The sequence below is a fragment of the Carcharodon carcharias genome, chromosome 28 (genome assembly GCF_017639515.1).
Source record: "Carcharodon carcharias isolate sCarCar2 chromosome 28, sCarCar2.pri, whole genome shotgun sequence".
NCBI classification, from domain to species: Eukaryota; Metazoa; Chordata; class Chondrichthyes; order Lamniformes; family Lamnidae; genus Carcharodon; species Carcharodon carcharias.
This window is the reverse complement of record NC_054494.1, coordinates 35,073,297-35,089,079: the sequence shown is the minus strand read 5'-3', so window position 1 is coordinate 35,089,079 and position 15,783 is coordinate 35,073,297. Positions and strand designations below refer to the sequence as shown.

Here is a 15,783-nt window from a genome sequence, read left to right as displayed (position 1 = left end):
CCCCACTTGGCCTCCAACACCATCCCCCAACCTCTAACACATCTCCACCTCTCAAAATCCTTTTTTGCCAGTGACCTGCTGGGGGAAACTCAGTGAACGTCTGTAACTTGCTGGCCACACGTTAATGACGCCCAACATCAGGGATGCCTCAGGTCTATCTGCTCCAGCACAAGCATTGTTACTGACACCCAGCTCACACCAACAGGAACCAATTACTAGACTATTGTCTGATAATTGCTTTCCTTGTTTCTACGTTTGTGTAAAATGAAGCATATTGTTTCTGATCTCAAGGCCACTGATTGAAGTTGACAGAATGAGTCAAATTCCATTTTCATTACAGGTGATGCCAGGACTTGGTTGTTATTTTGGGGATAACATTTTACAATTCTGTCAGTTATAATTAGAGCCATTTGCTTATGGTGACTGAACAAGTCAAAACCCATCATTGAAACATCCAGTTTCCCCTGGTAAACTGAAAATTAACTTCCACAACTCCATCCACTTTTACATGCTTACTACAAGTTAGTGGCTTTGATCGTACTTTCACAAGAGTCCTCCCCAGTGCACTGGCCAATATTTATCCCTTCAGTAACATCAATAAGACAGAATGTGAGATCATTAGCAGATTATTGTTTGTGAAAATTCACTGAATATTTGTCCATCCTAACAATAACTACACTTCAAAAAAATAGACTGAGAAACACTATGTCCCAAGGTTTGCAAGAGATACTATATAAATGCAAGCCTTTCTTTCTATGCTAAGTGTGAGTACACAGGAGACCCTGAAAAATTACATGTAATTGAAAATGAAGACAAGAGGAAAATACTGAATAGAGGGGTGAGGAGGAGATATATTGACAGCACTGGAGGCTTTTCTAATACTAATTGGAGCTATTCAGGAGGTTAATCACAGATCTCTTCATCCCTGGCAAGATTTGAAAAGGAACCTGGTATATGTTCCCTGATAGTTATTAATATGTAGTATGATGAGTACAATGCTTTAACCTAGAAAATCAGAGTACCAGTGAAACAAATAATAATGGAAGTGGTTTGGTGTTTTTTTATTTTATAAGATGTAAAAACTCCTACAACAAAAGCCATATTCCATGAAATCACCTGCTTCAAGTAGACATAAAGCAGCTGTGAGACCTGTACCTATCCTTACAAATTCAGAGTATCACTTCAATAATCAATACTCAATTATACAACAGCTTGCATTTAGATAGCATCTTTGGCACAGTAAAGCACTTCACAGGAACATTTTTTAAAAATTTGACACAGGGCTACATAATGATATATTAGGGCAAGTGACCAAAAGCTTAATCAAAAAAGATAGGTTTTAAGGAGGGTTGTAAAAGGAGGAGAGAGGTAGAGGGGAGTTAATTGCAGAGCTTAGGGCTGAGGGAGCTGGAAAACCAGCGTCAATGGGGTAGTGATGAAAAAGAAAGAGTGGGCGAGTGCAGAGCTCTCGGGGTAGGAGGTGAAGAGACAGCACGTGCGAGAAAGCAAACACAGATGAAAGAAACACAACTCTAAATGGATCAGTGCAATAAACAAAATTGCTAAAGGCCTACTGGAGTACAGTGAAAAAAAAAACACACAGACTGCAACAGCAGCATCCATAAAAGAACATATAACCAAAGCAAAGAATGAAAGAGAGAGAGAGCACGAGATATTAGTTTTGCTTTAGGAGCCAAACGCAGCAGTAAGAAATTCATTTAGTATTATAACAGCAAGTGGGTTATCAAAGAAGGAATAAGATCTCTCATGGGTGCCAACAGGATTGAAGCAGAGGATGAATTAAAAATAGTTCACATGAAGGAAGAGATTAGTCCCTGGAAGCATTTAATAGAGACGACACGAGTAACATGCCCCCACCACAGGAGGCTCTGCATCTAAACTAATGACAATCACTTGTATCGACATCATACACAGATCAAAAAGCTCAAAGCTGAGGAACTCGCCACAGGCTCGACACTTTAAAACCAGAAGCGAATGAGAGATTCAGGACAAAATCCAAGAGGCTGCTGACAATCCTTGTAATGAACTCCATCAGTTCAGAACTAGAAATAAGCCAACGTGCTACCTCATTTTGAGAGACAATGCAAACAAAACTGGGCAACTTAGTCTCACACCCAGTAACCAACAAAATACTGGAGTCGCTCGTTAGGAACAAATTTGTTGATTATCTAAATGAAGTGACCTCATCAGGAAATAAAGTGCAGATCTTGTCGACACCAAGTCCATGTTTCCATCTCTAGGTGTTGAATTGTAATTATTACCCTTGTTTCTAAACACATGTCAATGTAATCTCAGCAGTCATTTCAAGATAAATCAGAACAAGTATAGTTTGAAGAGCCCTTAAGTGTTTGATGTTTGCATTAATCTGCGGCTTGCCAGAGACATGACGTTAAATAAACTAACTGAACATTTAAATGCTGTATTTTGTAACTAGAGAAACCCACACAAATGTTGCACTGTATATATTTCCCAAATGGTTGAAAAGCAAACCATACATCTGCTTTTTGTTTATCAAAACTTCTGCTATTTTAGATTTGCTTCTATCTTGTCTCCATACATCAAGCACTGGTCTATTAAGCAACATGTTCCATATCTCAATCAATGCCAAAGTCTTGCACAATACTGCAGGTACGGTCTCACCAAGAGCTTTGAATAACTGGAGATATACAGAAAAATACAGCAGCCATTGTGAGCCCATCAGCCACAAACAGCAATGGGATCAGTTACCAGTTAATTTATCCCTGGTGACGCTGGGTTGGAGGTGGCTGAGGCACTGGGAGGGTGTTCAACAGAAACTCCAACAATCATCCTGACCACTGGAATGGGTCCGAAGGCCAGCACCTTAGACACTCACTCAGCATCATGATATTTCTATAAGCAACTGCATTTGAACAATTTCTAAACAGTTCACACTTCAACTGACAAACAAATGGGAGCAAGATTGGTTTTAAAAAACAGTACTCACCAACAGAGGCATTTTCATATATTAAAATATATTGATCAAAGTAGTAATTCAAGAAATAAGGCAGTCGATTATACGATTGACCTGCAAAAAAAATTAAAATGTGAATTCCAGCACCAGGATTTTTTTGCTCGGCTATGTTATGCGAGTACAGCCATAGTTTGCATCAGCTCTTAACCAGCAGCCAGTTCTAATACACCATTAGTTTTATAGAGATGAGAAACTTTTTCTGAGGATTGAGTCTCTTTGGAACTCTCTTCCTCAAAAGGCGGTGGAAGCAGACTCTTTGAATATTTTTAAGGCATAGCTCGATAGATTCTTGATTAACAAAGGGGTGAAAGGTTATTGGGGTGGGGGAGACAGGAATGTGGGGTTGAGGTTACAATCAGATCAGCCATGACCTTACTGAATGGTGGAGCAGGCTCGAGGGGCCGAGTGGCCTACTCCTGCTCCTAATTCGTATGTTCGTATGTACTTCTTACATATTTTGAATCAACCAGGTTGACAATCCACCTGGAACTAACTCTCCTTTTCGTCTAACCATTTCAGACATGTCAAAAAGGAAGCTCAAATGGGTATGCCAAACAAAAATATCAGACAGAAAGACTGACTTGCATTTATATGGCTTGTTTCATGACCTCAAGACGTCTCAAAGCACTTTACAGACAATGAAGTACTTTTTGGAAGTGCAGTCACTGTTGCAATGCAGGAAATGGAACAGCCAATTCACACCCAGCAAGATCCCACAAACAGCAAATATGATAATGACTAGATAATCTGTTTTTCTTATAAACATCCAATATTTTCTAGGACAGTGGGATAACTTCACTTCAAAGTAGTGCCATATGATCTTTTATGTCCAACCAAGAGGGAAGGCAGTATAATGCCTCACCTCAGTATAATGTCTCACTCAAAAGGCTGCACCTCTGACTGCAGCACCCACTCAGCACTGCAATGTTAAACTGAGACCACGCATGTCCTCTCAAGTGGAAAAGACAAGAACCCACAGCATTATTTTGAAGAGGAGCAGAATAGTTTTCCCCAGTTTCCTGGCTAATACTGATCACTCAACCAATATCGGAAAAACAGATTGTCAGAACATCACAGTGCATTTTGTGGGATCACTGTAGCAAACTGGCTGCCAGTGCCAAAGTGGTTTTGCTAGAAAGATATTTAACAGGCTATAAAGTGCTTAGAGCCTTCCGAAGATTATGAAAGGGGCTATATGAATGCAAGTTTACCTTTCTTTTCCTAACTCAAAGGAAAATCAAGCACCAGAAATATGATAATAAATCACACTTTCATGAAGCCCACAGCCTCACTAGTCCAAGAAACCTGCAACCTTGGAGTTCAGATCAACAGAAATTCCTTCAACATCTGGCAGAATCGCTTTTTAACGAAAGGGAATAATCTGTGATCAAGAAGCATCTAGATCAACCTAAGACGATCAGATGAAACACATTACCACAGTTAAAACTTGAAGCTAAATGAGAGAATAACAGTAATGAAGACATCACATAAGATGTATTGCCCATATTCTGATATTACAATATGCAGCCAGCAGTTTCTGTTGAAAACTACTTCTGACTCAGTAACCCGGAAAATAACTTTTGACCCTTGTCACTCAACACAATTCAGTTCACTGAACTATCCTACTCCATAATTACACGTCTTTTCATTTGATTGAATACTGATGATACTATAAGCAATCATAATCAGCCCTTAACCTATTTAACAGTAAAACAGGATGGGAAAAGTTGTCATGAGTTTAAACCAAGCATTTTAGTAAAGTCGGAATGTAGTGAATAGAGAAAGAGAACCATTGACCAAAAATTAATTGTTAAAAAGCCTAATGATGTCCTTTTATTTTTAGTGAATTTTCCCCCATTGGGGTTCCTAGAATGGAGGTCCTCTCGATGCCAGACAGCGATTCTGATTTCAAGTTGTTCATGATAAAATCATGGGAAATTGAGGACAAGCCCTGAAGATCACGTACCCAGTCCCCACTCCTCTCAAGACAGGAATGTGCTCCGACACTCACCTCCCAAACTTAATCCTTGGAGGTTTGCCTCAAGTAGCATTTTCCAGACAGAAAAAAAAGGATCATTCAAATACCAATTACCAACTCGCCAGCACTTTTCATTTTGTCATTTAAATAGAGATGTTCTCCTTAGAGGGGGAAAGGTTACGAGGAGGATTGATAGAGGTATGCAAGATCATGAGAGAGCAAATAAGGGAGAAACTGTTCCCAGTGGCAGAAAGGCTTTTAAAAATAGACACAGCAAGTTGTTGTAATCTGGAATGCCGTGCCTGCAAAGGAGATGGAAGGAGATTCAACTGTGACATACAAAGAAAGAACTGGATAAACACAAAGGGAGAAAATCTTCCAGCACTGGGGGGAGAAAAAGAGAATTGGGCTAAAGTGGATAGCTCTACCAATGGGCTGAAGGGCCACTTCCTATCATTTGATATGTTTTATTCTTTCCTGGTTGCCCATTCCTAATTGCCACTGAACTGAATGGCTTGTTAAACCATTTAAGAGGAACAGTTAAGAGGCAACCACATTGTTGTGGGGTCAGGGGTCATGTATAGGCCAGACCAAGTAAGGGTAACAGATTTCCTTCCCTCAAGGGCATCAGTGAACCAGATGGACATTTTCAACAATTGTTGATAGTTCCATGGTCACCATGAACTAGTTATTCAGGATTTCAATTTCAAATTTATTAATTGAATTAATAAATGGTGGGATTTGAACCTGTGTCTCCAGATCATTAGCCTGAGCCTCTGGGTTACCAGTCCAGGGACATTACCACAACACCAATGTCTCCTCCATCTTTGCCTTGCTCCTTTCACCTGAACTGCAGAACTAGGGGGGTCAACTGACCTGCCAAAACTTTGACCAATCAGAACCCAGATGCTACTGGTCCTCAAATAATTAATCCCAAAATCCAAACCAATTGCATTTTAGAACGTTCAGTCAGTAATCAGAATACAGAAACAGCTCTGCTGTGTCACTTCAGATCAATCGTTTGTAGAAAGCAACAGATTCCATGAACGAACTGGCCAAGGCAATGCTCATGAAGCCAAGTATAAACAATGAGTCCATATTCAGAGCTGGACAGAAGCAACCTTTCAAACCAAACTCACGCCAGGAAATGATCTCAAGCCCAATCTCAAATGAGCAATTGTCAAATTGAAAAGGTTGAACAGGATTTTTGTTTTCAATCAGTTCAACTACAACACAGAATTTCAAGCTAATTAAACCTCAAGGTTAATGAAATCCTTATATTATAACTCATCATTATGACTTATATGACTTAATTCCTATATCAAATCTTGCAGTCCGACAGTACAATTACTGTACTACTGCATGCTGAGTGAAGGAAAGTTTCCTTACAACACTTCTAAATAACAAACAAAATCTGACGATGGTCCATATTACAAGCACCTTAATGGTTTGTCACATGGTTTCAGAAACAAAGAGGTCACATAACACACAAAGGGTGGAATTTTCTGACCCCATCTACCGATGGGATTTTCCGGTCCCGCCAAAGTAAATGGACTTTTGAATGGCTCGCTGCATTTTACAGCTCCACCCCCATGAAAAAAAACACCTGTACTTCTACAGCACCTTTCTAGATGCCCCTAGGTCAATGAAATACATTTCTGTAACTGTGATGCAGGAAAAGTGGCAGCCAATATGCGCAGAGGAAGATCCAACATGCAATGTCATCATGTGTTTAAGTGGTGCTGGTTGAGTGATAAACATTAGCCAAGACAACTAGGAGAACTCCCCTGCTCTGGACAAAAAGCACTGGGATCTTTAACGGCCACAGAGGGAGTCTTGGTTTAACATTTCACCTGAGAGGCAGCACCTCTGACAGTGCAGCACTCCCTCAGTACTAACACTAGTGTGTCAGCGTACAACTTGTGCTCAAGTATCTGGAGTATGACTTGAACCCACAACTTTTTGATGCAGGGGCAGAGGTACTACCCACTGAGCCACAGCGGACACTCTGATGATTGGTCAATTATTGCTCATTGGCTTTTCCCCAACACAAACTCTATACAATAAAACAACATGGTGGACATAGTTCAGATGAACTGACTTGCAATTACTTTTCCAGCCACAAACATAAAAAAAATTTTTCAAATGGCATTAAGCTTTCTGATGGCACTTACCCAGAGATAGAGACTGCAGAAAAAGTAACAACTCAAAGACACAGCTGCACGGATTGACCTTCATTTCAGACAGTAAGCACCTGCGTCCTATTGGAGAGTGGAGGAGAGGGAAAAAAAAACAATTAATGCAAATTATAAAAGGATTGCCAAGCAACACATTCACACAAAATAAAAAAAATCAACTACAGAGCTGTCACTCAAAGCTGTCAAAGAAGGGGTGATGGTGACGTGGTGGTAACATCAGTCAACTAATAACCCCAAGGCCCAGGCTAATGCTGTGACAACTTGGGTTCAAATCCCACCATGGCAGCTGGTAGAATTAAAATTGAATTGAATAAATCTGGAATAAAAAGATAGTCATCATGGTATTAGGTGACCATGACAGCTATTGTAAAAACCCAACCCGTCTGGCTCACTAAGGTCCTTTAGGGAAGAAGGAAATCTGCTGTCCTGTCCCGGCCTAACTGACTCCAGAGCCACAGCAATGTGGTAAACTCTTAACTGCCCTCAAAATGGCTTAACAAGCCACTCAGTCCAAGGGCAAATAGGGATGGGCAACAAATGCTGGCCTTTCCAACAACACATCCCAAAGAACAAGAAAAAAAAACAACAAATTTGCACAGTATTGCTTTGTTTTAGTGATAGAAGTGTTGAACACATTCATGACTTTATTCCGTCACAGGAAGTGTCATTGTGATATTATAGATTTTGTAAAACAGCTAATCTCTCTTTTAAATGGACACAAGGAGCCTTACAAAATGGCTGCCAAGAATCACAATTGCAACGTTTGTCAAGCTTCTAGAAGGCTCCAAATGGATTAAAATAGACATACCCAATCATGTGAAGACATTTGAAATTCAATGTGCATTTCCACAAAAGGTAAGCAGAAACTCATTGACATCGGCTTCCCTAAAGGTGTGAATAGCTCTTTCCTATCTCACCATACCTGCAAGAATGGGATCCATTTAAGTTAATGGTCGCGACATTTAAAAGGTTAATTACGTCAGCTAAAAGACAATGGATGGGACTATGCCTCAGACTTGGCTAATCCAATACCTAATATGACTCTCCCTGACTCAAGAGTTTGGGACAGCAGCCATTTTGAGTTTTGAACTGTACTAAGTCTGGCTGAGAGGAGCCATTTTGTGCAGAACCCCAGGAAGACATCATCCAAGAGGGTTCTTGGCCAAGGGAGGGCAACGAGCAAGGTTATCCGAAACCAACTACTATTCTGTCGAAAGGCAATCTGCAAGTGACATAACTGCAGAACTAGTGAGGAACAAGAAAACCTTTTCTCTCTCCCAAAACCCTGCTGTGCTGTTGAGTCCACCTACAAAGGCAACAGCTGATTATTCAACCACAGAGTAACACAATCCCAGCTATGCCAATACTGGACAAGTCAGATCCCAGAGTGAACCCTGACTTGTTAGATCCTAACTTTGTTTGTTGTTTGAAACCATGGAGGAAAGTTACTGAATAAATTCACAGGAGCCTGCAGATGAACTTTTAACACAAAGACTAAAACACTTATTTCACAAAAAAAAAATCTACATTAAACCATACAAAAAGGTTGGAAAGATCTCAATACCAACATAAGCCGACCATTCAAATTCACATGATTCCTTTCCCCAGCAATATCTTCTTGGATGCAAAAATTTAGAAAGATAAAACAATATCTATCTTATACTCTAATATTCAGGGTAAGTATGAGGTACATGTGAATTAATGGGTGAACTATGGTCAGACACATCACACTTCAAAATAAATGACAGATGTTACCAAAGCAGATTCCATGGATTTCTCAACAACCCACCCAGATGTTTGTCATACTGTGAGCCAACCAGTCTCATGGAAACACTCTCTCTCTCTCGGGGGTTTCAATCTCCACATTTGAAGATCTCGCCTTGAAATTCTCTCCAAACGTTGCTCCCATTCAGATGGCTTCAACCAGGATCCACCTCCAGAGACCCCTTTCCCTGGATCTCCGAGTCCACACAAGCTTCACCTTTCAAGCACACTTTCAGATATCTAGCTATACCAAGCAGGACACCACAGCTCCAAAAGGCCCACAGTGAGGGGTCCCCAACCTTCGGCTGTCCTCTCAGATGTTCTGCGCTTTACTCAAGCCAACTTTGCTGCAAGTCGGCTCCGTGCAGGCCTTTTCCCTTTAACTCGGAGCCCATTTCCCTGCTCCTTTCTCTCAACTTTACTTACTAAGATGTCTCTGATCCCTGTCTTTGCCCCCTGCCTGGGACTTTCTTCTGGGACCTCTTTCTGTTCTGCTCCCTGACCTGGGACCTTCTCCCTGTGCCCCACCCCGGTGTCCTACTCTTTGGGACACACTCTGCAAGATGGCGCTCTGTTTCATGTTACCTGGCCTGCAGCTTCACTCGTCTCACTTCTTTGCTTCTTTTTATTGTGCATAAGTGAACAGGGCCAGCTCCCAGCCTACAGACGGTAAAAGACACCAACTGTGCATGTGCAGCCACTTCCCAGCCGGGGCATGCACACAAGACCAGAGTTTCCAACCTTTGACTGCCAATTTAAATTAAAAGGTAAGACTTTGCGTTTCTTAGCAAGAAGCCATCGCAGCTGCCGGACACAACTCTTCAAACTCCAACCCTTCAACTTCAAGCTATGGACCGACAACGGTATCTTAATGGGCTGAACTGAATTTCTTCTTCATCAGTGTCTTTTATCCTTTTATGCATTTAATCTTGGTACATATTTAGTTAGTACCTTTATTACTTTCACTTAAGTAACTAGAAGCTTTGAAACAAAAACAGAAAATGGTGGAAAACTCAGGTGTCGCAGCCTCCGTGAGTTAACGTTTCAGGTCTGAATGACCCTTCATCAGCGTGGGTCATACACACACACGTCAAATCCTCACACTAATTTCTACACATTCATTTCACTATAAAGGTTTAAGTTAGGCACTGAAGTTGAAAGTAGGTTAGTATAATTCGAAGAAACAAAACTACTTTTATAGAAAGGTGCTTCACAGCTAATTGTTTTGAAATGTAAAAGCGATCGTCTTGCAGATAAATGCAGCAACCAATTTGCATATAGCAAAGGCCCATGACCAGCAAGGAAATGAAATGCTCAACAAATCTGGTCTGCTGATGTTCTTCGAAGGGTAAAATGTTTATTTTCCTCTAAAAGCACCATGGGATGAGGCTGTGTCTCAGCTTAACATCACATCCTAAAGATGGCACCTCCGACAATGCTTACACCCTCAGTGCAGAAATGAAGTATCAGTTGACATTAGGCACCCAAACCTTGGAACTGAATTTGAACCTGCAAATTTGTGACTCTGATTGCATGCAGCAAAAATAAGTATTCACCCTGAAATTACTAGACAAAACTTATGCTGACTGCGTAATAGACCTCTCTATCAGGAACTCAACTGCTATCAAATGCACACTGTTCCTTTCTGACCCAGCAGAATAAATCACCCTTGCTTTAGCACATTTTCTCTTCAATTCCTGATGTTGTTTAGTGGAACAACCCTATGAAAGTGGGGAGCAAAGTAAATTTTTGGCAAAAAAAACCACAGGCTTGCTCATTAGGAGCAAGTGCTTATTAGTTACTTCAATCTGCATTTAATAGCCTGTAATGCTCAAATGAACTGTACGTATTTAACTTAAATCAAATGTTTTTAAATATGGCTGTGATTTGTTCCGCCATTAAAATGTAAGCTAGAAATGTCAACTTTTCACTATGGGCTGAATTTGGCAGTCAGTGGCAAAAGAATGGCACTTGCTGTTCACTACACAAGAGTTTCTGTGGGATTTTCTGTAGAAACTTGCTGGGTCTTTGATGCAATGCAGCATCATCCAGCTTGAGTGGGGGTGGGTGGGGCGGGTGGGGGGGGCGGGGGGGTGGTGGTTCTATGGCATGTCAGATGAGAGCAAGCAACACTCAACCAGGCTGAAGGATCCTTACTGAGACAGGCAGTGTAAATTAGGTCATTGACAGAAAGTGATATAAAGTGAGAGTGCATGCGAAAGCAAGAGCTGTCCAACACAGATTAGTAGCTGAAGGAATGAGACTCCACATTTGTATATATTTTCAGCGCCAGAGATCTGTCAGCCAATAATTATGACTTATCACACTCACTTACAGATGATTGCACTGAGCTATAACTTTTTCTGTTTTGTCAGTAACTAGTGGCTAAGTACCACAACTTAACGCCCTTGCATGTGGTACAGTTAACAGTCTAGCCTGTGGATAAACAGGGCAAATCAGATAGCAAAATGCCGATTTCCACAATTAACTGTGCATGATGGCAGAGATTGCTGTCTGATTTACTCCTTAATAACGGTGAGTGCTCAGTCTCAGTGTTATCCTCAATGTAAAATTCAGGCCAACAGAAAAAAAATAGACCAGCCATTTACAATGCAGATCAAACCCAGCTCAATTCACCCTCATCTTCCAACCAACAGAAAATAAGCAAGAAGCAACTACATTCTGTTCTTGACATTCCCAGCTAGCTCAGTCGGTAGAGCATGAGACTCTTAATCTCAGGGTCGTGGGTTCGACCCCCACGTTGGGCGCTGCAATATTCTAAAAATCCGATTAAGAATCGTACGATCTAGAAGCATTGACTCTATGTCGCTTGGCCTAAACAGCCAAGTGGTTATGGTACTGGGTTTGTAACCCCAAGATCAAGAGTTCAAATCTCACAACGGCAAACTATGAAACAATGTAACTTCATCTGAAACAGATGGAAACAGGTTTACTCAAAAAAAGAGTATCAAGAGTTCAAATCTCACAATGGCAAACTATGAAACAATGTAAATTCATCTGAAACAGATGGAAATGGGTTTGTACTCGAAAGAGTTACATTCTGTTCTTCATAACGATCTTGGCAGAGACCAGCAACATCTTTGGAAAATAAAGAAATTCAAAATCCCAGTTATTTACAGAAAGAATGAAGCCACAAGACTCCATGGTTTGAAACAGATGATTTATTTGACAAGAGTCAAACAAATCAAACACTAAATATTGTTAGATAGCCTCCAAAATCTAACATCCAGAATCAATATCAGTTAAACATGAATTAACAGGCAAAATGCAGTCAAATATAAACCAAACTGCATGTGAAATGGCAGATATAACTAAGACAGATCTTACAAATTGGCGCAGCAGTAGGTAGCTGATCAAACTCAATTGCAAAGTTCTTCAAAACTGTCTTTCTGAAGAGTTTCAGCTCATCTTCTTCAAGGATGTTGTTTGATCCCCAACCGACAGGAGCACACAACCAACCTGAGTTCCACAGAAACAGTCTTCATCACCAATGGCGCATGGTCGTCACCACCAATGGCACACAACTGCAGAACCTCCACACAGTCTGGATGGTGTAGATCCCCGCGCCCCCCCCCCAATATTACCTTCAAACAACAAAAAAGAGCTGCTTTATTCTCAGCTTCTGGATCTGGACTCTGCCTTCTTCAACTTGCCTGTGCCACACCACTGAACTCATCAACTGCTACTACTGAGCCTGGATAGCTCTACATTACTTCAACCAGCTTCAGTCTGCTCAGAGGGTTCAGTTTCTAAATTTCAGTTTCAGTTTATATTTCCTCAGAAGCTGGGAGGGCCAGTTTCCTTTCTCGGTTCCCTTTCTCCATCTCCTCCTTCAGTTTCTGTTCTCAGTTAGGGTCTGCCTCAAAAAAGCACGAGCCTGCCAACCATGGATTCCATGGCATCCTTTAAAACTGTTCACAGCAGCATGGGAGGTGTCCAGTGAGACTGCAGAGTTACACAGATCTTATGGCACAGAAACAGGCCACTTAGCTCAATTTGCCCTTGCTGGTGTTTACGCTCCACACAAACCACCTCTCATTCATCTCACCATTTCAGCAAACCTTCTAGTCCATTCTCCCTCCTGTGTTTATCTAGTTTCCCCTTAACATGCAGCTATGGTATTCACCTCAGCTATTTCATGTGGTAATGAGTTCCACATCCTCACCACCCACAGGGTAAAGAAATTTTCTTTTGCTATGTATCTATCTGCTCACGTGCTTCAACCACTGAAAGGCACACAGAAGAAAAACAACATTAAAAAGAAAACAGTTTTCACCTTTTAACCCACCTCAATCTTCTATCTATCCGTCCCCCGACGACAATTCGGTTTGACTTTCTTTTGAACTTTTAAGTGAGTCAGTGCATTCTACAGACACAGTCGTCTGGTACAGTGTAGCTTGTGATGTCCCTAACATTACTCAGTGTGAAACAAGCACTCTGTCAAGAGAGACAGAAACTGCCCTAGCGTGCTTGGCCTATCTTTTTAAGAATTTCCTTTCCTATTTTAAATCTGCCCATTTAATTCTGCATTTGCACAACAATGAAATACCTAACAGTAAAGAAATTCAATGGCAGGAACACAGACTTAGAATTCAGTGTCACTGGGGCTCAACTGTCCTGATCTTTTGGGAAATCTGTCAGGTTGTCCGAGCTCCTTTTACTGTTTCTCAGCCGACAGCTTCCTGCCGATTCACAATCCAGCAAAGTGCTGCTTTCCGCAGTGAAAATTAACAGAATAGCCCAAGGCTGTTCTGCACTGCGCGGGTTCCTTTTTTAATTGCTTAACCCCAACTGAATAAATGACACACACTCAGGGACCCAACCCCGTAAATACTGACACCCTCCTTGCAATTTCTGCCACCACCGACACACTCCCAGGGTCCCCAATGCTTACGTCAGAGGAACAGACTCCCTTTGTCCAGCTGCACATGCACAATTCCCAATTCACACGACCTCAGCTCCTGATGTAAGAGAATAGAATGTCCACCTGTAGTTGCCTTCCAAGTAATTCAAGTCATATTAATAATTAATCTGAAAACGATTGATCCTGACACCAGGTTGGCAAGTGTGCACGGTTCCGTGCTCAGCACAGGCACCCCTCTAGGAGCTGCTAAAAACATGAGACATTTAAAGTGCATGAGCCTGCAACTTACAAAAACGTGCCGAGTGCAATTTAAGTTACATTCAGTTCTGAAGGAGAGTCATATTTGCCTCAAAATGTGAACTCTGATTCTCTTTCCAAAACTGCTGCCAGGTCTGCTGAATATTTCCAGCGCTTTCTGTTTTTATTCAAGTTACGTTCTCACTGACATCCGGCCCAACCAACCATCTTACCACGTTCCACATTCAGCACAAAGTGACCGAGTGAACAAAGTAGCAAAGCACTGACACACGGGGACATCCACCATTAGGACAATTTTTTTCCTCGGTCATTCTTTCTTCCTGCCATCGAGTGTCGACATGTGCTGCTCTCCACCAACAGAAAGGGCAAATGGCAAGATTTGGAAATTTGAGAACAAAACAGCGGGCCAGTCTGTCTCCTGGTGAACTGATGCTGATCTGGAATCAAATTCCTGTGCTGCCCCTCTCATTTCAATACTCTCAAACTGTGCATCTCCAGCATCTGCGTCCCCAAGTATTTTGAATCAAGTCAGAGCAAACATTTTCAGAATGGATTTCCTCCTAAAATGTCCAATTAATTTAAATCAGCCTAACTGAGATAAGGGGTGATTTGGTGAATTCGGAATGTTAAGTTCCAAAGATTATGAAATATACCATTCCTTCAGAACATAATTAATGCCGATCCCCGTTTATTTTATGCACAAAGGTCACATATTGGCAAATGGTGATGGGAAGGTCCCAAACAGGAAGTGCCCAATTTCCACCCAGCCCACTGACAGAGGACAAAAACGTTGGGTCAGAGAAGGCGACTGAGATCAGGGGAGAATCTAAATTGCCTCTATTTTTGTTTCCCAGCAACGAGTTCAAGAATGGCAGTGTATGCCAACCGTCACCTATTCTACTGTCCCTACCCGAGAGTGCTGAGAAAAGAACGGGCCATCATATGGGCAAAGCGGTTTTTCCTCTCCTTCCAGAGTCAATACGAAGCTCAGAACATTATTACTCTATAGAGTTCAGCTGCAGGGTCATCTGCAACTACTCGAGTAGCCTCACCCCATGTCTCAGTCTCTCTCATAAACCGTGCACAACCTGTCACATTTAGACAACTTAAAATGCAAGAGGGTACAGACCAGCTTGAGATTTACAATTGGCTATCAGGGAGTTTAATTTTCCTGTCAGAGTTTTTTAAGCATGCTAAATGATATAGCCTGGTCATTCATAGGATTTTTTTTTCTTTTAAGCAAGGCTGAATTTGGCTCAATAGTAAACTTTCCCCTGCGTATTGTTGAGTCTATACAGCAATCAGCAATAGCTGTAATACCTCACATCAAGTGAACAAGAAGGAAAAATATTCAATTTCTGAACAAGTCATTATGTTTTTGTTACATTTCCGCTACAAACACTTCACACTCAGTATGACAGCCCAAAACAGAAAATAAGTGGTATTATTGCCTTACCAGGCAGATGTACCTCTATTATTTAAACCGAAATGGAAACGAGATAGGGATGGCGGTTTAAAAAAATGACAGGTACAATAAATGGCAACTGCAGTGGGGAAAAGAATTAAGCAATGGTTCCAAACACACGCTGTGTTTAATAAGGCAGGAAGAAATAACTTGCATCCATAAAAGCACCTTTCATGACTTCAGAACATCCCAAAACAGTTCAGCCAGTAGAGAATTTCAGCA

The 15,783-nt window shown here is 41.3% G+C and overlaps 1 protein-coding gene and 1 non-coding gene across 2 annotated transcripts in view; one reads left to right on the top strand and one right to left on the bottom strand.

The window, feature by feature from the left end:
* The window catches only part of cdh23 (cadherin-related 23), a 704,187-nt gene extending 696,940 nt beyond the window's left edge, over positions 1-7,247 (bottom strand). Inside the window, exons 1-2 of the mRNA XM_041176120.1 lie at positions 7,166-7,247; positions 2,987-3,067 (exon numbers count right to left, since the gene is read on the bottom strand). Of these exons, the coding sequence (XP_041032054.1) occupies positions 2,987-3,067; positions 7,166-7,229 (145 nt within the window). The 5' untranslated portion in view covers positions 7,230-7,247. The remainder of the gene's footprint in view (positions 1-2,986; positions 3,068-7,165) is intronic.
* Positions 7,248-11,648: 4,401 nt separating this feature from the next.
* trnak-cuu lies at positions 11,649-11,721 on the top strand. Its single transcript has one exon. It is a non-coding gene; the product is annotated as a tRNA-Lys (tRNA).
* The last annotated feature ends 4,062 nt before the right edge of the window (positions 11,722-15,783 follow it).